Source organism: Hemitrygon akajei, chromosome 14 (genome assembly GCF_048418815.1).
Source record: "Hemitrygon akajei chromosome 14, sHemAka1.3, whole genome shotgun sequence".
Classification (NCBI taxonomy): Eukaryota; Metazoa; Chordata; class Chondrichthyes; order Myliobatiformes; family Dasyatidae; genus Hemitrygon; species Hemitrygon akajei.
The window spans coordinates 22,938,848-22,962,919 of NC_133137.1; the positions used below are offsets into that span (position 1 = coordinate 22,938,848).

Here is a 24,072-nt window from a genome sequence, read left to right on the forward strand (position 1 = left end):
TAAAGTAAGCAATGACAGTGAAAAAGGTGGCAAATATTATCCACAATTGTATTATGAAAATATTAGATAATTTGAGACCAGAAGACTCTTGGCTACAAACATTTTTTTCTTTATTTGCCCCTCAAGTACTGTAATAGGATCTGAAGCAATTACTTTCAGTCTCCCCACAAATACCTCCTACTAATAAACCCAAGTGCAGCCACAATATAGCCCATTTTTCAACCCCATATGTGTATACCCAAAACATATACAAATAAAAACTAAGAACCCCAGACCAAGCATCGTGTTTTGCTAATTGCAACAGTAAAGGTATCCTTTTCAAATTTAAGCACCCAATGATGCTGACTTCTGTGGAGGATGGAAAAAGTCAAGATCTCTGTTCACAGAAAGCTTAATGTTAAAGTGTTTGTGGTTATTCTTGTAATTTGGATCATATACTGTTGAAAGAGCCTAACCAAGGTGCATGGAGGGGGGCAGAATTCAAACAGTATCATCTTTCTTCCTATAGATGCTGCCTGGCCTGCTGTGTTCCACCAGCATTTTGTGTGTGTTGCTTGAGTATCATTTAAGCTTAATTTAGGGTAATAATGTTATTCACTCTATAGTAGTAAATTATGAAGGACCAACATAAATCAGGAAAAAGTCTATTTTAAACAGGTAATCCTTTAACAAAATGAAAACTGTTCCTGTATTGTATTTAGCATTCACCATCTTCCATGATTACAAAAGTTGTTAAAATTAAAACTACCCAAAGCTCACTTTTTGTAATAAATTTCAAAACTAAAACTAAAAAAAACTTCAGAATTAAATATATTAAAAATGATTTAAATGTTATACTTACTACAACTGATGTAAGAATATGAACCATACGCATATTTGCATATATTCCATCGTACTGAATCTGAGAAAGAAAACATTTTTAAGACATTCACTTTTTTGAAAATATTAATAATTTAAGTACACATGCTCAACCAAGTACAGTAATCACAATCATATCTTCCTGGCATTTTGTTTAATATAGAGCCCTTAAATAGATTGGCAAGTTCAAAAGACAGCAATAATTTCAATTATTACTAGTAGATATAGATTACAACTATAAACTTGTACTCACGCTAACAATAAATATTAAATTTGTTTGTATGTAATCTTTTTGGAACAGAATAATCTTCAAATTTTAACAGCACTTCATAAATTCCTTCAATTCCCTTCAAACGTAGCCTATGGTATCTAAACTATAGGCCAGGGGTTTCCAACCTGGAGTCCACGGACATCTTGATTAATGGTAGGGGCTTATGGGATTTAAAAAAACCCTTTTTCCATTCCGATTGTCAGAACATGAACCCAAAAAGCAAGCAGTACACTTTCCCAAAAACATGCTCAGAAACAACAGATTCTTGTCCAGGTTTGTTACCATATAATACAAACATTTGTAGAATGCTTAAGTTTTCCTTTGGACAAAATACATCAGGCTCTTTTTTTGTGCATTATAATAAGAACTGTATACAGATCTTGATTCAAATTTCTCAAAACTTTGAATTTCTGAATTTATAATTGCAGGGCTTTTACAAACATAAGTACAATGGACTCTGGTTAATTGGACAATTTTGGACCTGTACTTTTGATCCAATTAAATGGTTGTCAAAATTAGCTGAAGCTTCATGGAAACAGTTAACAAGGTAGAAAGATGATAAACTACTGGTTAACAGAGTAACAAATTATGTCTTGAAATGAAAAAATGGAACAAATTTGAACACTATTAATACTACAATACTATAAAACTGTGTATCCGTTCCTAATAGTTATCAATGGAGAAACTCATCCAGTGCAGTCTGATGCCTTCTTTTAATTAACTGTAAATGAACAAAATCAGCACAGACACCTAGTGCAATTATGGACTGCCTTCAGCCAGTGCTTTCAACGAATGCATTTTTGAAATCTTCATTTTCACTGTAACCTTAAGAGGTCAGCAGAAATGAGGTTGTTGCACTGGGCTAATGTGCGCTTTTAATAAAAAGGTTTTTGACTCCCAATACTGACAATCTTGCTGGCAAACGTACGGTCTCTGTTAAATGAAACTGAAGATCTCAGAGCTAGGGTGCTGTATCAATGGGACATTTAGACAATTTGCATATTTTATTTCACTGAATCTTGGTTAACCACTTCCATTCCAGATGCAATTCAGATTGATGGGTTTACAATACACCACCAAGACAGGACTACAGAATCCTTTAAAGCTAAAGGGGCAGTTGGATTTGTTTCATGATCAATTCCGCATGTTGTACAAACATGGCAATGCTGTCCCAGTTCTGTTTGCCAGACCTGGAACACCTCGCAGTCAAGTGCCATTCATTGTATCTGCCATGGGAGATTTCAGTGATCATTTTGGTAGTGGTGTACATGCTACCACAGGATGATGTCAAACAGGCTCTAGACGATCTGAGCAACATGATCATCAGGCATGAAACAGCACTTTCTGACATCTTCCCCATCATTCTGGGGGATTTTAACCAAGCCAGTTTGGAAAAATCTGTAAATAATTATTAACAACAAATCACTTGTCACATCGGGGAACCAACACACTGGACCACTGTTACCATCAAGAGCATTTATCATGCTACTCCATGCCCACAGTTTGGAAAGTCTGATCACCTGTCTGTGCTTCTTCTCCCTGAGAATAGGCAGAGACTGAAGACTGCACCACCAGTAGTGAGGACCAAGAAGGCATGGACAAGGGAAGCACAGGAGCTCTTACAGGACTGCTTTGAATCAGTGAACTGGACTATATTCAGAGATTCATCTTTGAATCTGAATGAATACACCACAGATATCACCGACTTCATTAAAATTTGTGTAGATGCATGTGTGCTTACAAGAACATACCACACATACTCAAATCAAAAGTCCTGGATGAACCAGGAAGTTTATAGTCTGCTGAGGGCTAGATCCCTGGCATTTAAGTCCGGTGACCCAGGTCCGTACAAGAAAACCAAGCACATCTTCAAGAGCTAAGAAACAATTCCAAGCAAGGTTGGAAGAAACATCAGATGCACGTCAACTCTGGCAGGGTTTTCCAGGTATTACTTCTTGAAAAGCAAAACCCAATGTAATGAATGGCAGTGATGCTTCACTACCAGATGAGCTCAATGCCTTTTATTCTCCCTTTGAAAGGGAAAATAAAACTACATCTATGAAGATTCCTGAAGCAGCTGGTGACTCTGTGATCAGTCTCAGAAGCTAATTTCAAGCTGTTTTTCAGGAAGGTGAGCCCTCACAAGACTGCAGGCCCCAATGGAGTACCCGGTAAGGCTATGAAAACTTGTGCCAACCAACTGGTGGGAGTGTTCAAAAACATTTTCAAGCTCTCACTGCTACAGTCAGAAGATCCCACCTGCGTCAAAAAACAATTATATACCAGTGCCCAAGAGCAGTCTGAGCTGCCTTAACGACTACCACTCTACGGCAGGGCTTCAAAACCGGAGTTCCATGAGAGGTCGATAGGGGCTGCATGAGAGATCATGATTTTTAAAAAATCACACCGGTTTTCGAACTTCGCACAATGCCCAATGCTAACACCCGCAGTGGTGGGCAGTGACTGAACAGCCCCATTAGCAATCTTGTTAGAGGTCTTTCAGCCCAGTAAGGCAGTGTGCAGTAGGACAGTATTTATTTCCTTGAGTCCATTCTCAGTTTTTGGCACAAGATAGGGGAAGCCATGATATTGGTGAGTGCTGTATTGCATGGAGGGGAGGACAGTAGTTTGATAATTGGCAAGTGCTGTATTGCACGAAGGGAGGACAGAAGCTGTTGATTGGTGAGTGCTGTATTGCACGGAGAGGATGATGGAGGGCTGTTGAGGAGCATGGTGTGCTTTGAATAGACTTGCCCGACTTGGGCTGTGACATCAGCCTCTCCCTCCTGAATTACCTCCCCCAACTTCCCCTTGCTCGCCACCGATTAACCTATGGAAGCAAACAAACTATTGGTGTAGTAGAAAATTGGAGGGAAATTTTCATTCTAAAGATGGTCCAGTGTGGTGAATTTTGCAGAGTAAGTGTGAGACGGAATAGGAGGATTCTAGGCCTAGGCCTGCAGACAATTCTGATAAGGTTAAAGCTGAAGAATTACAATCTTCTCAGTCATTTCACTGCACTAATGCAACAAGTTTTTAATAAAACTGCAAAAGTTTATTTATACAACAAATAGACAAAGTACAAATATCAAGTTTTACAAGACAGTGAACAATTTCAAATTATTACCATTTATAAAACAGTCAATTCCCTGGGGGCGGGGGTGGTCCGCCACTCCCAGAAACCCTCACTCTACCCATTGTAATCACATGCTCCCTCTCCAAGGTCAGGCTGGCATGAATGTAACCTCAGAAGAGGGGAAAGCAGTCGGCCCTGGGAGAGCCCTCGACTTTCCACTACCTAGACCCGTGAATGGCCATCTTGGGCAGGCCAGGAGCAAGCCCACCAGTAGATCCTCCTTGCAAACCGTCCCTCTCCGTACTGGGTGTCCGTAGACAAGGAGCGCGGGACTGAAGTACAACCAGAACCTGAGCGACATCCTCTTCAGATATTCAAACAGGGGCTGTAACCTCTCACACTTTATATAAGCATGGTACACTGACTGCTCATGGCCACAGAATGGACAAGGTGTCAGTGAACCTGCTTAAAAACCTATTGCAGGGTACTACCCTATGCAACACCTTCCAAAGTCTCCGAAGTACATGGGAAGGACCACTGAATAAAGAGATTTTCATTGGGGACTCCTTCACTGCCAGCTGGAAAGACATATTGCCAAGGAGAGTCTGGTCTGCAGATGAAGGCAAGGAAGTGAAAGGTGTGCAAGAACAGCCCGTACAAGAAACGCTTTGAAGCACCACAGAAGGGCATGGTGGGCATTCCCACGAGACAGCTCACATTTTGAGGGAACCTCTCCTCTTCCCTAAGCCCCCTCCACACTTACCATGATGGGATGGGGGGGGGGGGGGTAGCACAGTCCCCCACAGGTACAGGAGTACCCTGTCTGGATGAGACTAGACCCCATATTCTCAACAGCTCTTAGTAGAAGCCAGGCAGCTCCCTCAAAGCAGCACGGCTGATGCTGTCCACTGGAAGCCACGTGTCCTCCTGTAGGCAGTGCCCCGGCACAGAAAGTGTGTCGCCAGCACCTGCCATCTCCGAGGGTGGTCATTGAACAGGCATCTCTACAGGGTCCTGAGGCGGAGAGCCGCCTGTTGGGTGCGCACACACACTCTGACTGACTGCCCTCTGTGTCTGGAAGACTCAGGACCGCAGGAGAGACCCAATTCCTCTTGTTGCCCCAGAAGAGGACAGATTCTGGAAAGGTGTAATAATAACAAGGTTGTCGTGGTGGGAGATTTTAATTTCCCGAATATCAATCGGCATGTCCCTACAGCGAGGGGTTAGATGGGGTGGAGTGTGTTCAGGAAGGTTTCTTGACACAATATGTAGATAAGCCTACAAGAATAGAGGCTGTACTTGACCTGGTATTGGGAAATGAACCTGGTCAGGTGTCAGGTCTCTCAGTAGGAGAGCATTTTGGAGATAGTAATCACAATGCTATCTCCTTTACCATAGCATTGGAGGGATAGGAACAGACACATTAGTAAAGTGTTTAATTGGAGTAAGGGGAAATATAAGGCTATCAGGCAGGATCTTGGAAGCATAAATTGAGAACAGATGTTCTCAGGGAAATGTACGGAAGAAATGTGGCAAACGTTCAGGGGATATTGGCGTGGAGTTCTGAATAGGTACGTTCCAATGAGACAGGGAAAGGATGGTAGGGTACAGGAACCATGGTGTACAAAGGCTGTTGTAAATTTAGCCAAGAAGAAAAGCTTATGAAAGGTTCAATAAACTAGGTAATAATAGAAATCTAGACGATTTTAAGGCTAGCAGGAAAGAGCTTAAGAATGAAATTAGGAGAGCCAGAAGGGGCCATGAGAAGGCCTTGGCAGACAGGATTAAGGAAAACCACAAGGCATTCTACAAGTATGTGGAGAGCAAGAGGATAAGATGTGAGAGAATGGGACCATTCAAGTGTGACAGTGGAAAAGTGTGTATGGAACCGGAAGAGATAGCAGAGGTACTTAAGTATTTTGATTCAGTATTCACTGCAGAAAAGGATCTTGGTGATTGTAGGGATGACGTACAGCAGACTGAAAAGCTTGAGCATGTAGATATTAAGAAAGAGGATATGCTGGAGCTTTTGGAAAGCATCAAGTTGGATAAGTCACTAGGACCGGACGAGATGTACCCCAGACTACTGTGGGAGGCAAGGGAGGAGATTGCTGAGCCTCTGGCGATGATCTTTGCATCATCAATGGGGACGGGTGAGGTTCCAGATGATTGGAGGGTTGCAGATGTTGTTCCTTCATTCAAGAAAGGGAGTAGAGAGAGCCCAGGAAATTATAGACCAGCGAGTCTTTCTTCAGTGGTTGGTTAATTGTTGGAAAAGATCCTGAGAGGCAGAATTTATGAACATTTGGAGAGGCATACTATGATTAGGAATAGTCAGCATTGCTTTGTGAAAGGCAGGTAGTGCCTTATGAGCCTGATTGAAATTTTTGAGGATGTGACTAAAAACATTGATGGAGGTACAGCAGTAGATGTAGTGTATATGGATTTCAGCAGGGCATTTGATAAGGTACCCCATATGCAAGGCTTATTGAGAAAGTAAGGAGGTATGGAATCCAAGGGGACATTGCTCTGTGGATCCAGAACTGGCTTGCCCACAGAAGGGAAAGAGTGGTTGTAGACAGGTCATATTCTGCTTGGAGGTCGGTGACCAGTGGTGTGCATCAGGGATCTGTTCTGAGACCCTTACTCTTCGTGATTTTTATAAATGACCTGGATGAGAAAGTGGAGGGATGGTTTAATAAATTTGCTGCTGACACAAAGTTTGGGGGTGCTGTGGATAGTATGGAAGGCTGTCAGAAGTTACAGTGGGACATTGATAGGATGCAAAACTGGGCTGAGAAGCGGCAAATGGAGTTCAACCCAAATAAGTATGAGGTGGTTCATTTTGGTAGGTCAAATATGATAGCAGAATATAGTATTAATGGTAAAACTCTTGGCAGTGTGGAAGATCAAGGGATCTTGGGGTCTGAGTCCATAGGATACTCAAAGCTGCTGCGCAGGTTGACTCTGTGGTTAAGAAGGCATAAGACATATAGATCATTGGCCTTCTTCAATCGTGGGATTAAGTTTAGGAACCAAGCAGTAATGTTGCAGCTATATAGGACCCTGGCCAGACCCCACTTGGAGTACTGTGCTCAGTTCTGGCCGCCTCACTATAGGAAGGATGTCGAAACCACAGAAAGGGTGCAGAGGAGATTTACAAGGATGTTGCCTGGATTGGCGAGCATGCCTTATGAGAATAAGTTGAGTAAACTCAGCCTTTTCACCTTGGAGTGGTGGAGGATGAGAGGTGACCTGATCGAGGTGTACAAGGTAACAAGAGGCATTAATCGTGTGGATAGTCAGAGGCTTTTTCCCAGGCCTGAAATGGCTAGCACGAAAAAGCAGTTTTAAGGTGTTTGGAAGTAGGTACAGAGGAGATGTCATGGGTAAGTTGTTGCTTTTTTTTAATATAAACGCAGAGAGTGGTGAGTGTGTGGAATGGGCTGCTGGCGAAGGTGGTGGAGGCAGATACGATAGGGTCTTTTAAGAGACTCCTGGATAGGTGCATGGAGCTTAGAAAAATTGAGGGCTATGGGTAACGCTAGGTAATTTCTAAGGTAAGGGCAAATTCAGCACAGCTTTGTGGGCCAATGGGCCTTTATTGTGCTGTAGGTTTTCTATGTTTCTAGTAAGTCCACCAGCCTCTCCCGAGTCCTGGAGACAAAAGCAGTGAGCGGGACTAAAGTAATGAGCCGATAGCATATTTTTACAATGAAAGCTACTTATCAACGGGTTTCACACGGACTGGTGAACCAAGTTGTCCTATTCCATTGTGCCTAGTCCCTAGCAAACAACTTACTAATGTAGCAATGGCTCCAGTAAAGCTGAAAAGACAGTTAACTACAAAGCACAGCCATATGACATATATAAGTGATTACTTTAAATAGCTATTGGAATCTCAAAACAAACAGATTAAAGCTTTTGAAAATAAAGTCACAGTTAAAAAAAACTCAAGCATCAAGTTATTTAGTAGCTTTAAAAAAATCTGGACAAAGAGCACACCAATCTCCTGCTACATTTCGACATACAGTGGCTTAGCATAGGAAGAATTCTCAACAGAGTGTTTGAGCTGAAAAGTGAAATGCAGGAATACTTTTCAAGAAAATAGTGGATCAGATTTGGCTAAGCACCTTGAAGATGAAGAATAGCTGCAGTAACCAGCCACTTAAAGAGACATTTCTTGTCACATGAACCAGTTGAACAAGTCTCTGCAAGGCCCTGAAAAAAACGTTCTGATTTCAAGTGACAAGATACTTGGATTTAAAAGGGAACTGAATTTTTGGAAAAATCATGCTGTAAAAGGAAATCCTGAAATATTTCCACTGCTGCTTGGGCTTGAGATGTGAGGAAGGATATCAGAAAGCCTCCAGTCTTATTGAAAATCCACCTGGAAGAACTGCAAAACAAAGTTGAACAATATTTTTCCTCCCTTTCAACACAAGTGTATGAGTGGGTGAGTGACCCTTTCTCTGAATCTTCTGCTCAGCCTAAGAACTTAACTTTGAGAGAAAATCAAGAACTTGGTGAGATGCACTCTGATCTTGCACCAAAGATGAGATTTACTGACTTGCACCTGGACAAGTTCTGGATTTCTGTGAAAGAAGAGTATTCATTGGAAAGCAACAGACTTTTGATGCAGTTTTCAACTTCTTACATGTATAAGCAAGCTTTTTTTTTGTTTAACAAGCATCAAGAGCAAGGTCAGAAATCGTCTCATTCCAGCTGAAGGTGAAATCCGTGTGTGCTTATCTCAAGTTAAATGTAAATGAAGCTTAACTATGTTTATCAAGAAAGTTTGGCTGAAAATACATTCTCTACTCAAAAGAGCATTGACAATTATTTTGGATTATTCTATCTACAACTTACTGATCAACGCTAACATTGTGAGCTCTAGATATAATAATTTTTATACAAGGGTTCCCTGAGATCTGAAAATAATTTCAAGGGTTCCCCCAAGGCAACAAGGTTAGGAAAGGCTGCTCTATGGTGATGAAATGCTTTGAGAGGTTGGTCACGGCTAGAATCAACTCCTGCCTCAGTAAGGACATGGACCCATTGCAATTTGTCTAGTGTCACAATAGATCTATGACGGACGTGATCTCATTAGCTCTCCACGCTGCCTTGGATTGCCAGGACAATACAAATACCCATGTCAGGATGCTATTTATTGACTATAGCTCAGTGTTTAACCCATCATTCCAACAGTCCTAATCAAAAAGCTATAGAACCTGCGCCTCCTGTACCTCCTTCTGCAACTGGATCCTTAACTTCCTAACTGGAAGACCACAATCACTGCAGATTAATAACAACATCTCCACTTTGCTGACAATCAACACTGGCACACCTCGGGGATATATGCATAGCCCACTGCACTACTCTCTCTACACCCATGACTGTATGGCTAGGCACAGCTCAAATGCCATTCATAAATTTGCTGATAATACAACCATTGTGGCAGAATCACAAATGGTGACGAGAGGGCGTACAGGAGCAAGATGTATCAGCTAGTTGAGTGGTGTCGCAACAACAACCTTGGACTCAATGTCAGTAAGATGAAAGAGCCGATTGTGGACCTTAGGAAGGATAAGACAAAAGAACACACATCAATCCTTATAGAGGAAGCAATTTCAAGTAACTGGGTCAATATCTCTGAGGACCTAACCTGGTCCCAGCATAATGATGCAACTACCAAGAAGGCAAGACATCAACTATATTTCATTAGGAGCTTGAGGAGATTACGTATGTCACCAAAAACACTCAAAAGTTCTATAGATGTACCGTGGAGAGCATTCTGACTCGCTGTATCACTGTCTGGTATGGTTTGGGGGGGGTGGGGGTGTGCGGGCTACTGCACAGAATCAAAGTAAGCTGCTGAGAGTGGTAAAATTAATCAGCTCCATCATTGGTACTAGGTTCCATACTATCCAAGACATTTTTAAGGAACAGTGCCTCAAAAAGCCAGTGTCCATCATTAAGGACCCCCACTACCCAGGACATGCCCTCTTCTCATTACTACCAACAGGAAAGAGGTACAGAAGCCTGAAGGCACACTCAGAGATTCAGTACCAGCTTCTTCCCCTCTGACAACAAATTTCTGAATGGACACTGAAACCATGAACACTACCTCACTACTTTTTTGTATGGATACTTGGACAGATGGAACAGACAGAAAGAGATGTGCATACTTAGTGTAATTCAGTTTTCTCCCTAAATTATCATGTAGTGCACTGTACCGCTGCCACAAACTTAACAAATTTCATGACAGATGCCAGAGATATTAAACCTGGTTTTGATTCTGATTCATTCAAGGTGATGTCGATATCTTCAAAATTTCACAGTTCTTAGTTTCATTTTCACTTCTGACCATTTCCTGCATCTCCAAGCCTGAATGCTTGAAACCACATTGAGCAAAACAGTGCTGAATTGTCTTACTGCTCATTGCTCACCAACATATTTTGTGACAAAAATCACTGCTTTTTCCAACACAAATACGTGCAACTGAAGCTATTTAAAAATTGTTCATGCAAAACAATGTAGTGTCTAATGGCACATGAATGATGCTAGTTAGAAACTGTTCAGCATTGTTCAGTCTCAGACTGTTCAGTCTCCTGTCCTATCTAAATGAAAGAATGCCCCAAATAAACGAAGGGAATCAAAGTTCCTACTTAGCAAATCTAGCTTCTTAGCAAATAGTAAATCCTGACTATCTTCCCACTGCACTGATTAACCAATGTCCAAATTAACAGGAATCCATTACATATAAGAAAACTATTAGGCTATTAAGCTCAATCAACCATATAGCTTCAATAATTGTTTCAGAAAGCTATTGAAGCTGGCAATTTTTTTTGTATTTCAGTGTAGCTTTTACCACAAAAATAGTACAGGATATTACAACATCCAACAAATTGTCAAATATGACTCAATGGATCAAAATAATAGTGGTTATCCAACCCAGTGAATTTAATTAGCAGCAAGAGTACAGAGGCAAGCAAGTGATGGTGGAAAAAACTCACTTTTTTCTGTCCCGCAGTTATTAACTTTAAATCCTTATCTCTACCTGTTTATCAGCTGATTCAGCCTTAGACATGATTAAATCTGATGAATTCTTTGTAATAGCTTGGTTACAGAGTTTGGTATGTACATTGAAACTGAGCACTGATGTCCCTCCCACACTTTTTCACTGCTATATCAACTGGTGTTGCTTCCTGCACTCATGCCACCAACTTCCTGAAGTTCATGTGGACCATTTCTGCATCTCCTTTCCTGGATCCCTCTCCCCCCATCTGAGAAGACAGACTATTTACTAATCTCTGCTACAAACTTCTGGATTCCCTTACCACATCTGTTCCCTTCCTGGATACTGTAAGGGTGTCATCCTTTTTCCCTTTCAGCTTTTTTTTTTATCTCTGATGCATCTACTTTCAAGATGAGGCTCTCCTCTCTAGGACTTCTGAAGTCCTCCTTTAGCAAATACAGCTTCCTTCCTGCTGTCGTCAATGGTCCTTTGCATACATTCTCCATTTCCCATGCATTTGCTCTCACTACCTTTTATCCACAGAGAGAATTGAGATATAATTTTTCTGGTCTTCAGCTTACAGAAATTCATACTTCGCCACTTCCACCAACGGGAACAAGATTTCACAAACAGCCACATCTTCCTCTACTTCTCCCTTTCTGCAGGGACCAATCTCTCCATGACTTTGTGGACCGCTCATCCCTCCCTCACTCCCCTCCCGTTCCCTGGCACTTTCCCCTGCATCTTTCACCTCCTCCCTCATCATCATCTAGGGACCTAAGCAGCCTCACTTGTGTGCCTACGCTATCCTGGCAAAAACAAGCATAGTTTACATAACCATCTTACAGAGCACTTTCACTCTGTCTGCAACAGCCATCTTGTGCTTTAAGTTGCGTGTCATTTCAACTCCCCATGGATTTCCATACTGCCCTGTATGTCCTTGGCCATCTCCACTGCCACGATGGGGCAATACACAAACTAGAATAGTGTCGAATATTCAACCCAAGTAGTTTACAATAGCATGAGCATCTTAGGTAGCACACTCTCCCAGTGTTCCTTTCCCATTCCCATCCGTCTACCCAGAGACTATTCCTTTCTCTACCTTTTCCATCCATCCCTCCCCCTCTCATCAACTTCATCACCACGTTCCATCTGCCTATCTGATGGAGAAACTCACTGGGTAAGCACCATGCAGAAAGGACAGAAATGTCAAAGGTTTGGGCCAAAAGCTTGCATCATGTCCTGATACAGCTTCAACATGAAACAGTTACAATTTTGTTCCTCCTACAGATGTTGCTTGACCTGCTGAGTTTCTCAGCAGTTTATTTGTTACTACAGATTCCAGCATGTGCCATCTTGTGTACCTCCATTCTTCTTCCATGCTTTGCCTTTCCTATCCCCTCTCCTGTCTGGCTCCATCTGACCATCATCCTTCCCCTTAACTGGTTCTAACTATCCTCTACCAGTTTCTATCTTACCGCTCCCTCTCACTTCTATATATAGGCCATCTTCTCTCTGCTCTGTCTTGATAGCCAGAAGGTCAACCATCTCTTTGCCTCCACAGATACTGTTTAACCCAATGAGTTCTTCTAGCAGGTTATATTTGGTGTAAAGGCTGATGTATACTTGTGCGTACCGGCTACGCTGCAGCCTACGACGTGACCCTGATTTTCACTTCTGCGTAGCTCTACGCCATAGCGAGCATGCATTGGTGTGCGCCAAAACGCTAGTTGGCGGTGGGGTTTCTATGCCACTGTGTTGACTTTCTTCGTGAAAGACAAGGACAAGGAAATGCATTTCAAACATTTTCACATGCTGGCAGGTAGATTTGACAATTTGGTTCATCTATTTCACATCGGTGTACGCACAGCCTACAGACATGGCGGAGAAGCAACCAGAAATGCGTAGAAGGAAATGCGATGCTACCAAGCAGACCAGTCACAGATGTTACAGTCTGTGTCGCCGTGACGCTTGAGTAACTCTCCTGGAGAGGTGCATGTTACCCTAAGGCGTAGGGTACGGCATATGTGTGGCACAGGGTATGCACTACCCACTGCATCGATGCAACACACAAGTATAAATCAGCCTTTAGATTCCAGCATCTGCAATCTCTTGTGCCTTGATACAAAACAAAACACTCTGACAGCTTATCAACACAGCTGGTGAAAATAAACTTTCAATGGTAGGAATCAAAAATAAAATATTAGAAACAATCAGGTCACACAGCATGTGTATAAAGATAAACAGAGTTAACCTTTCAGAATGTCAGAATAAAGGTCTTCACCCTGAAACAATAACTCTGTTTCAATAACTGTTTTACTTTCCCCAGATGTTGCCTCACCAGTTGAGTGTTCTCTGTATTTTCCACCTTTACTGCATTGTGCCAAGAAGTAAGGACGATCCACTTTAGAGGACACACACAGCTCCCTATGATTTCCTCCCTCGGATATCTCAATAGACTACAGCATTTTAAAACCACTTATTTGACACAGACATGAAAATCTAACCCCTAGTGGACCGTTTCAACCCTGTCATTAGTATGATCAACTTTTCCCCAGTTCTTAATTTGTATATTTGGACATCAACCCATTTTTATAAATTATCTCCCCTCTTGCTTTTCCCTCGACAAATTCTCAATTTTGTAATGCAACTCAAAGTAATGAGTTATTACTCTGTATTCTGTGTAATTTTCTGACACAGAACTAAACCTTCCCCAGCAAGCCCATCTTCCACATTCTTACAACTAAGAGGCTTTTCTCTAAAATGCCACAAAAACAAATTATTCCAATCTGTAGAAATACCTCCAGCTCAGTCATTAAGTTGAATTTGGGAGCTGGATCCACACAGTCATTAAGCTGAATTTGGGAGTTGGGTACACTCTGTCATACAGGACTGAGGGAGGAGTTAGATGGAATCAGAGCTGTACGGCACAGGAAAAGGCCCTATAGCCTATACGTGTCCCTGTTGACCAAGACATATATTCAAGTTAATCCCATACAGCACTGTACAAAAATCTCAGGAGCCAATGTATATTAGGATGCCTTAGACTTTTGCACAACACTTAATATTGATTAAAATAGGAAGGTGGTTGGAAACAGAAATAAGAGTACTTAGTTTGGTAACTGTTAAGACAATTTACAGTCTGTCCTCAACCCCCTCTATTATCTATACACTTATTAATATGTGGCTAGATTCTACCCTAACTCCAGTTTGCAGATTCTATCTCAAATAACAGTGAGTCAAGAGTACAGGAAGTTGATAGAAAGCCTAGTGACAGTGTCATGACAACAAATAACAAATTACAAATAAAAGAGACTTGGTAATTTTCTAGGAATGTAATTTCTCTTCTCTTCCCCCCCCCCCCCCAATAATGTGGGGATTACCTGCACCTAGCTTCAGTTTTTAACCAGGAGATTAAACAGTGGTCACGACATCAGATGCTGAGATGCATAACAAAACATGTTTTTAACAGAAAAGAATAGGGATATATTAAATAAACTAATGAAGCAATGAAAACTTAAATCCAAATAGACTGCAACATAAAGGAATGTAGAGAAGAGATAAAGTAGAGGTGTTACTACATAGTCATTTGTTAGAAGAAAATATAATATCAGACAGTTAACACAACCTCATGTAAAGGCAGTCAGACTAACAGTGTCAATAAAAATCCATTAAACTGGCAAGTTCAGGGGTTTGGTGGGGCCCTGCTTTAAGGTTTCCAAACTATTGGATATTATGTTTTACATTTTTAAAATCACTTTTTTTGATTATACATTTTGGTATAACTTTTCCAGTGAACAGAGCAAATTTCACAGCAGCATGGGCACTGGAGCTCCAGTGCATTTAAAGTGAGTACAGAAGCAGTGAGCCAGATGCCAATTCATTATGATATGCAAACAACTGAACAGTATTTTACATGTTAGTGCATTAAAAAGTAGTGAAATCTTCACTAAAAGGTCAGCAGGAAGAATTCCCAGTTTGCTTAAAGATGTAAAATTGATATAAAAAGCTGTTTCATAACTTGCACTAATAATTGGAACCAAGAACATAATTTCTAAATTTGAAGATGACAGAAATTTAATGAAATAAGCAACATAGGGGAGAATTGCAACAAATTATTAAACCTACAATAATAGCAACAATATACCCACAAATTGGATAAATACATAGGTTATTTATTATTTGGAAGGTGCAAATATAGATGAGGAACAAAGATATCTTGGAGTATTAACACAACAGTGAATAAACAGTGCATTATAACTATGCAAACCAAGGATAAGAGTTTATTTCTAGAGTGACAGAATTGTAAAGTAGGGGAGTTATGGAAACTCAATATCAAGCTTGTTATATTATGAAAACAATAAAGTAGTAACTGAGGGAGCAGAGAAGATTTACAATGACAATACAGGAAATGTGAAGACATACATACAAGAAAAGATGAACAGGCTATGTCTTTAATCCTAAGAAAAGAAGAAGACATCAGAGTTAAGTCACCAAGAAATCAGGAGTTCAGATGAACCTCCTCTGCATGAAGAATTGTGATACTGTGGAATACACAGCCATAGAGTGTGGTTAAAGCAAATAAAATACATGAATTTAAGGGAAGCTGGAAAGTGCATGAGGATAAAGTGAACAAAACGATAAAGAATATAAATAAGGAAAAATTACGACTGGAGTATCTACTACTGCATGGACGTGCTGGGCTGAATAGCTTCTGTGTAATATTTCCCACATAATCTGGTCGGTACCTATTTTAGAGAGCAAAATTACAATAGGAACTTCATCTTCAACCTAAGCAATTTACCTCACTTTAAACCAACACACTGACAGTTTTAAATTGCAAATAAGGAATGAAAAGGTTTCATGAAAGCCAATGACACAAACTGCAGCTCAAGTATTCATCCATTTACAACTATTGTCGGTAGAATTTCAAATGGTGATGAGAAGGGTGTACAGAGGTGAGATAAATCAGCTGGTTAAGTAGTGTCACAACAACAAACGCACTCAACATCAGCAAGATCACGGAATTGATTGTGAACTTCAGGAAGGAGCAGTTGAGGAAACACACACCAGTCCTCCCATTAAGGGATCAGCAGTGGATAGAATGAGCAGTTTCAAGTTTCTGGGTGTCAACATTTCTGGAGATCTATCCTAAGCCCAACATATTGATGCAATGATAAAGGCTCAATAATGGCTATGCTTCAATAGGAGTTAGAGAAGAACTAGATTGTCACCAATGACTCTTGCAAATTTCTATAGGTGTACCATGGAGAGCATTCAGATTGGCTGAATCACCATCTGGTATGAAGAAGCCACTGCACAGGGTCTGAAAGGGCTGCAAAAACTCAGTCAGCTCTATCCTAGGCACTAGCCTCCCCAGCATTGAGAACACTTTCAAAAGGCGATGCCTCAAAAAGGTGGCATCCATCATTAAGGACCTCCATCACTGAAGACATGCGCTCTTCTCACTGCTACCATCAAGGAGGTTGTACAGGAGCATAAAGACACACGCTCAATGTTTCAGGAGCAGCTTCTTCCTCTCTACCATGAGATTTCTGAATGGTCAATGAACCCATGTACACTATTTTTGCATGCGTGCATGTGTTTTTTATACATATATAACACTATAAATTACAATTTTATATAAATAGTTGTAATTTACAGTGGTTTTTAAATTATGTTTTGCAATCTACTGCAACCACAAACCTAGGAAATCTGATTTATTTGCCTACTAGAACTTTTGAGTAAAAACAGTGCTCCCATTCCACTCCGTGTTGCTAAGCATGTACGAGTTTTGTTTCCAATTTCAATTTGAATCATGTGCAAACATACAGCTTAAGCAGAGGTAAGCAATACAATTGCTGATTCTTTATAAGCTTTGTTATGCGATCAACCGAAAAATCCCAACTGACCACTATACAGAAAAACGACCCATTTTATGAAACGGTGGCCACTTCTGACTTGCCCTCTACTTACATTCTACTGACGTTCTGGTTTTGTTCAAATAATAGTTACTGCATGGTCACCTTTTGCATTAGGTACATAGTGCAGTACTGAAATATAGTTGCAAGAAAAAGTTTGTAAACCCTTTGAAATAACCCAATTTTCTGCATTGCTCATAAAATGTGGTCTGATCTACATCCAATTCGCAATAATAGACAAACGCAATCTGCCCAAACTAATAACACACAAACAATTGTACCTTTCATGTCTTTATTGAACACATTGTTTAATCATTCACCGCCCAGGCTGGAAAAAATAGGTGAACCCTTTTACTTAATAACTGGTAAAACCTCCTTTAGCAGCAATTACCTCCACCATTTCCTGCAGCTGCTGATCAGACTTGCACAACAGTGAGAAGGAATTTTAGACTATTCCTCCATACAAACCGTTTCAATTCACCAAAACTTCGAGGATAACTCTGATTTGGATTCCAAAACACAAATTTTCTTCTTTTTAAACCATTATGTTTTTTATTTACTCTTGTGCTTCGGATCAATGTCTTGTTGTACAAGTGTCCCCCGTTTTTCGAACGTTCGCTTTACGACAACTCGCTGTTATGAAAGACCTACATTAGTACCTGCTTTTGCTAACCAAAGAGGATTTTCGCTTTTACGAAAAAAGGCGCCTGCTTTATACGTGTCTTTACCCCGAGAAAGACTACGACCGTGAAGCCTTGTGCGAGCAGTTGTTTGCGCATGTGTGTACGTGCATACGCATGTGCGTACGTATGCGTGTACGTGCGTAGGCGTGTACATGCCGTTTTTTTCCTCCAAATCGATTTTGGCTCGCTGTCTTTCTGAGTTTGATAAGTGAAACTACACCGCACATACAATATTTCTACTTTATATAGGCTGTAAATTTATCATATCATTCCTGCTTTTACTATATGTTAGTGTTATTTTAGGTTTTGTGTGTTACTTGCTTTGGTTTGGTAGGTTATTTTTTTGGGTCTGGGAACGCTCAAAAAATTTTCCCATATAAATTAATGGTAATTGTTTCTTCGCTTTACGACATTTGGGTTTACAAACAGTTTCACAGGAACGCTCTACCTTCGGATTGCAGGGGGAAACCTGTATTATCCAATTTCTATTAAGCTTTAAGTAATGGACAGCTACCCTGACATTCTCCTGTAAAATGTCTTGATACAATTTTGAATTCATTGTTCACTCAACGATTGAAAGCTGTCCAGGCCCTGAGGCAGCAAAGCAGCCCCAAACATTGAAGCGCCTTCCGCCATGCTTCACAGTTGGGATAGCGTTTTGATGTTGGTGTGCAGTGCCCTTTCTCCTCCAAACATAGCAATGTGTATTTCTGCCAAAAGGTCAAACTTTTGTCTCATCTGTCTACAGAACATTGTTCCAGAAGAATTGTTGAACATCCAGGTGGTCTTTTGCAAATGTAAGACGTGCAACAATTTTTTTTTTTGAAGAGCAGTGGTGCACATAAGCAGATCTTTCTTGAGAAAAGCAGGCTTTGTCAGTAACCTGACTCTGTGTCTTATTTATAAGGCAGGACACCTCTACAACCCACACCTCCAATCTCATCTCATTGATTGGAACACCTGACTCCAAATAGCTTTTGCAGAAGGCATTTCCTCAGAGGTTTGCATACATTTTTGAACATAGACTGTGAATGGTGTAAATGGTGTACTCGGTATTGATGAGAAGCACAAATTTTGTGTGTTATTGTTTCTTAAACGGAAGATCAGACCACATTTTATGAGTAATTAATACAGCAAGCCTGGTAATTGCAAAGGGTTCACAAACTTTTTCTTGCAACTGTATGTATTAGGCCCAAATAGTCTTTGTTAGGATGTGTGCTTCACAGAGATCTCCTACAGAAAAATATTATTACCAGTGCCTTCCATTTCTTTTCCCCTCATATGTGCTTATGTAGCTTCTGCTTAAATACACTAATGCTCTTCACAACTAATAGTAGTGCTTTCAAAATGACAACCTATTGAGTTTACTTGTTACTTTCTTCAATTTCTACTTAGTTTTACAGCCCCTCCCTCTCCCCTACATTTTCCCTTTGGACTAGGGTTTATTCTATCATAAACCTTTAAAAAAAACCTCTAATGAGTTACCACAAATCTCTTTTCATAAATACTTCTGCAATGTCTGTATATTCCTACTAATGCCTTTCAAATGCTCTCTTTTACAAATTATCAATACATTTGCTTAGCTGTCAGAGCAGTACACGTTATGTATAATTTCAGAGTGAACTTGGCTGCTTATATTTTCTACAAATAGTACAAATTTTTGGCAATATAGTTGCTTTACCTTACTTGCAATAATAAAAATTTCAGGAAACATTAAACAGTCCATGGTGCTCTCTCTAATGTTCACTTCTAGTTATGTTATTAACTGCATGAAATTTCACGTGCTAACTATAAGACATTCCAGTATCATAAATCTGAGAGACTGTTGTACAAAATTAAACATCAAAACTAATCTGTACACAAATGTGGCAAACATACATTGTTTTAGCATGTTAGCAATCTTATTGTGCTATATTCATCTTCCAACACTTCACAGCAACACCAATTTCTGGGCATCACAGAAGGTGCTGTTGCTTCTGGAGTACCACCCTGCAGTACTGGTACTTTACCCAGAAATAAAACACGTACAGAGAGCATAGAGAGAGGAGGAAAATATTACAAACTAGGACTTCAAGGTGGTAGCAATATTGATCCTAATTTCGCTGAGCAACTTCAGCTGGAAGCACATATCAAGGCTGCATATTTAGCTTGTCATCAATCATTGTCTAAACTCTCAATCTTTTCTGAACAAGAAACAAAATAGGAATGGCTTTTAATGTTTATTCTGCCAATTAAAAATCCAAAATTTTTAATGTTCATCAGTTACAAAATAAATTGCAATTATTATTTGTCACTAATTTATGGCAGGGTAATATTACCTTGTGTCGTGTGTGAAAATTATATGTACTGTGCTGTGTACCGTAGTCTGGAGGATCATTTTTTTGTTTGGTCGTATACATGTGTACAGTTGAATGACAATAAACCAAACTTGAACTTGAATTTGAATTGGATGATTTTTACATTTTTCTTGGGAATTTCTTGGCTCTTTCTAAACCAGAAAGCCAGAAACAATCTTTGCAAAATGAATAACCTCTGCAAGAGCCTAGACTTGCCACTGCACAGAAGTTTGGAACAGTACTGGAAACAATAACACCTAGCTTTAAAGTTCACACTTTTGATTTAAACTAGCTAAGCAAAACACTTATTTGCTGGAAACAAGGGAACCCATTTAGCATGCCAAAAATGTCATTATACCAATATGCAAAATCGATAACAATCAAATTAGTTAATTTTACCTGCTCATATAACTCATTAAAGTTTAACTATATTTAGTGGATACCCAAAAAAACATTAAATCATAAAATATTAACAAAACACTATACTTACTGTAGGCTGTGGAGTTCCTTTTCCACTGCTGCGTCCTCTGAAACAACATTATTAGATTCACGTTAGGATCAGAAGCAATAGTAAAGTTGTATGATAATTATCTAAAATACCTTCAAACTTGAATTGAACAATGTTCAAATATCTCTCCTTTCTTTTCATAATAAAGACTGCCTGAACTACACTTCAATAACCTTCTTAAATTACATCATATGCTACAAAAGCAGTTCTTCAAAGTGTTTAGTCCTTTGCTAACAAAACAAAAAGTCATTGAACTAGAATCTACACACGTGTGCAAATACCACCAATTTAGTAGTGAAATTTATAAGGAATTTTAAAAAGCTAGTCATCAGTAAAGGTAATTATGCATCTAGTGAACAGTTTTAACATCCCATCTGATTCAATGATGAGCTCAGGAAGAGAAGGAAATCTGTCACCCTTCTGACCCATATGCAACTCTGCACCACACAACATCAACTAAACAAAAAATATTAAAGGTTATGATCAACGTTGTAAGAAATTTTCAATGTCAAGGACACTCTCAGACTTTCAAATAACACTGATATTCTTGCTAGCTACCAAGCCTTATTGTACATAGGTTGTCAAAGCAATTCTGGGGGCAGCTAAACATTTACATTTTATAAATAATCCAAACCACTACAGTGGCCCCCGCTTTCCAAACGACCGCTTTACGACAACTCACTGTTACGAAAGACTTAGATTAGCACCTGTTTTCACTAACCAAATAAGATTTTCGCTTTTATGAAAAAAAGACACTCACTTTATACGTGTGTTTACCCCGAGAAAGACTATAATGACCATGAAGCCTTGTGCCGGCAGTTGTTTGCGCATGCGTGTACGTTCGTATACATGTCATGCGCATGAATGTGCATACGTATGCGTGTAAGTGCCAATTTTTTCCCCTCCAAATCGATTTTGGCTCACTGCCTTCCCGAGTTTGATAAGTGAAACTACACCGTACCTATAATATTTCTACTTTATATAGGGTGTAAATTTATCATATAATTCCTGCTTTTACTATATGTTAGTGTTATTTTAGGTTTTATGTGTTACTTGCTTTGACTTGGTAGGTTATTTTTGGGTCTGGGATCACTCAAAAATTTTTCCCATATAAATTAATGGTAATTGCTTCTTCGCTTTGCAACATTTTGGATTACAAACGGTTTCATAGGAACGCTCTACCTTCGGATTGCGAGGGAAACCTGTATTTAAAATAAAATTCCTTGCATTTACAAAGCAATCACTTGAAAACTCAGGTGGTGGACAAAATTCATAAAGGAATACTAAAACTATATTATCAGCACTGTAACATCCAGATTCCTGCTCACTTGTTACCATCAATTAACTTCTACCTCATGTTGTTACATTTCAGAACAAGTAAAGGCAGGAGCCTAAAATTTCATAACTTGAATATTAAAGGAAATCCATGTCCTCCATTCATTCAGGTAGTGAACAGCACATGAGCAACTGCAGTTAAGTGTGGGTAAGTGAGCAGTGAGCATATATGGCTTGTAACTCACTGGGTCATATGTTGTGCACCAAAGCTTTAGCCCTGTGCCATTGAGAACTGCAACCAAGGTTACCGCAATATACAGGGAGTAGAGTGGCCACTGAGTGTATGAAATCTTGGTTACACCACACTGCACAATCACATGGTTTTCCAGCAGGAACATGAGTTTCTTCCCATTTTCCAAAGATGTATTAGTAGGTTAATGGCAAAAAAATTAAAGGGAGTTGATGCTTGAGAAAGAAAAAGTTGCTGGCATAAAAGAAAATGAGTGGGGGGATGGCGTTTTGGGAGCCAATGCAGACCCAATGTGCCAAACAGACTCTTGTCATCTCATAAATTTGCAAAGGAAGAAATAAAACAGGCCATTAGGTTTTTTTGGGGGGTTATTATTCTTTCATTAGGCATAATGTAAAAGAGCATCATATTTTTGCTTCTTTCAATACTACTTGATATGATGATTAATCTCCAGAAGAGCTTCAGAACAGAATCATTGGTCATAGAACTAGAACAAAGACATACTACTACAATGGGATTTAAAAAGTCAATTTAAAAATGAGTAGACTTAAGCACCTGAAGGGATCAGAATTTGTGCACATAGCTGCACAGTCATAGAAGATTTGAGTTTTTTTATATATAGTAGAAAGTATACTGACTGGCTACATCATGGCCTGTATGGAAACACAAATGCCCTTGAATGGAAAAGCCTACAAAAAGTAGTGGATACAGCCCAGTCCATCACAGGTCAAGTCCTCCCCACCATCGAGCACATCTACAAAGAGCGCTGTTGCAGGAAACCAGCCCCTCCATCCATACCATGGTTTTTTTCTCATTGTTGCCACCAGGAAGACTCAGGTCCCACATCACCAGCTTCAGGAACAGTTACTATTACTTAACCATCAGGCTCTTGAACCAGATGAGACAACTACACTCAAACACTAAACTGATCAAACAACCTATGGACTCACTTCCAATGACTCTTCATTCCGTGCTCCTGATATTTATTGCTTATGTATTAATTATTTTGTTTGCTTTTATTTGTATTTTCACAGTTTGTTGTTTGCCTGAATTTGTTATGTGTGGTTTTTCATTGACTCTATTGTGTTACTTTATATTTTCTATGAATGCCTGCAAGAAAATAAATCTCTATATGGTGGCATACATGTATTCTGATAATAAATTTTTACTTTGCACTTTTTATATAGTTAGATATTACAGTGGACAATGCTCAAAGGTCTGCTGGGTTACATTCTAATAGACCTCAGGGTTCAGAAGAGAATTTCCAAGTTATTTTAGTGCTATAAGTTAGCTTAGGTATTTTTGTCTCCCCTACCAAATCAGATAATCATTGTGTACATGTTGCATCATGATGACATGCATCATGATTAAATTACCTCATTCAATAAATTATCTCCATTTCCAATTGCAAGAAAAAGTTTGTGAACCCTTTGCAATTACCTGATTTTCTGCATTAATTACTCATAAAATGTGGTCTGATCTTCGTCCAACTCACAAGAATAGACAAACACAATCAGTCTAAACTAATAACACAAATACAATTGTACTTTTCATGTCTTTATTGAACATTTATTCACAGCCCAGGCTGGAAAAAGTAAGTGAATTCTTTTACTTAATAACTGCTAGAACCTCCTTTAGCAGCAATAACTTCCACCATTTCCAGCAGCTGCTGATCAGATTTGCACGACAGCGAGAAGAAATTTTAGATGATTCCTCCATACAAAATTGTTTCAGTTCATCAGTATTTCTGGGATAACTTGAGCAACAGCTCTCTTCAGGTCATGCATCTCCATTGGGTTAAGGTCTGGACTCTGACTTGACCAGCCAAAACACAAATTTTCTTCTTTTTAAACCATTCTGTCGTTTTACTCGTGTT

The 24,072-nt window shown here is 39.7% G+C and overlaps 1 protein-coding gene across 6 annotated transcripts in view; it reads right to left on the minus strand.

Moving 5' to 3' along the window:
* atxn2 (ataxin 2) overlaps window positions 1-24,072 on the minus strand; it is a 125,864-nt gene that overhangs the window by 76,482 nt on the left and 25,310 nt on the right. For all 6 annotated transcript variants that reach the window (XM_073065665.1, XM_073065664.1, XM_073065663.1 and 3 more), the window contains exons 2-3: window positions 20,654-20,690; window positions 842-901 (exon numbers count right to left, since the gene is read on the minus strand). In XM_073065665.1, coding sequence (XP_072921766.1) covers window positions 842-901; window positions 20,654-20,690 — 97 coding nt within the window. The remainder of the gene's footprint in view (window positions 1-841; window positions 902-20,653; window positions 20,691-24,072) is intronic.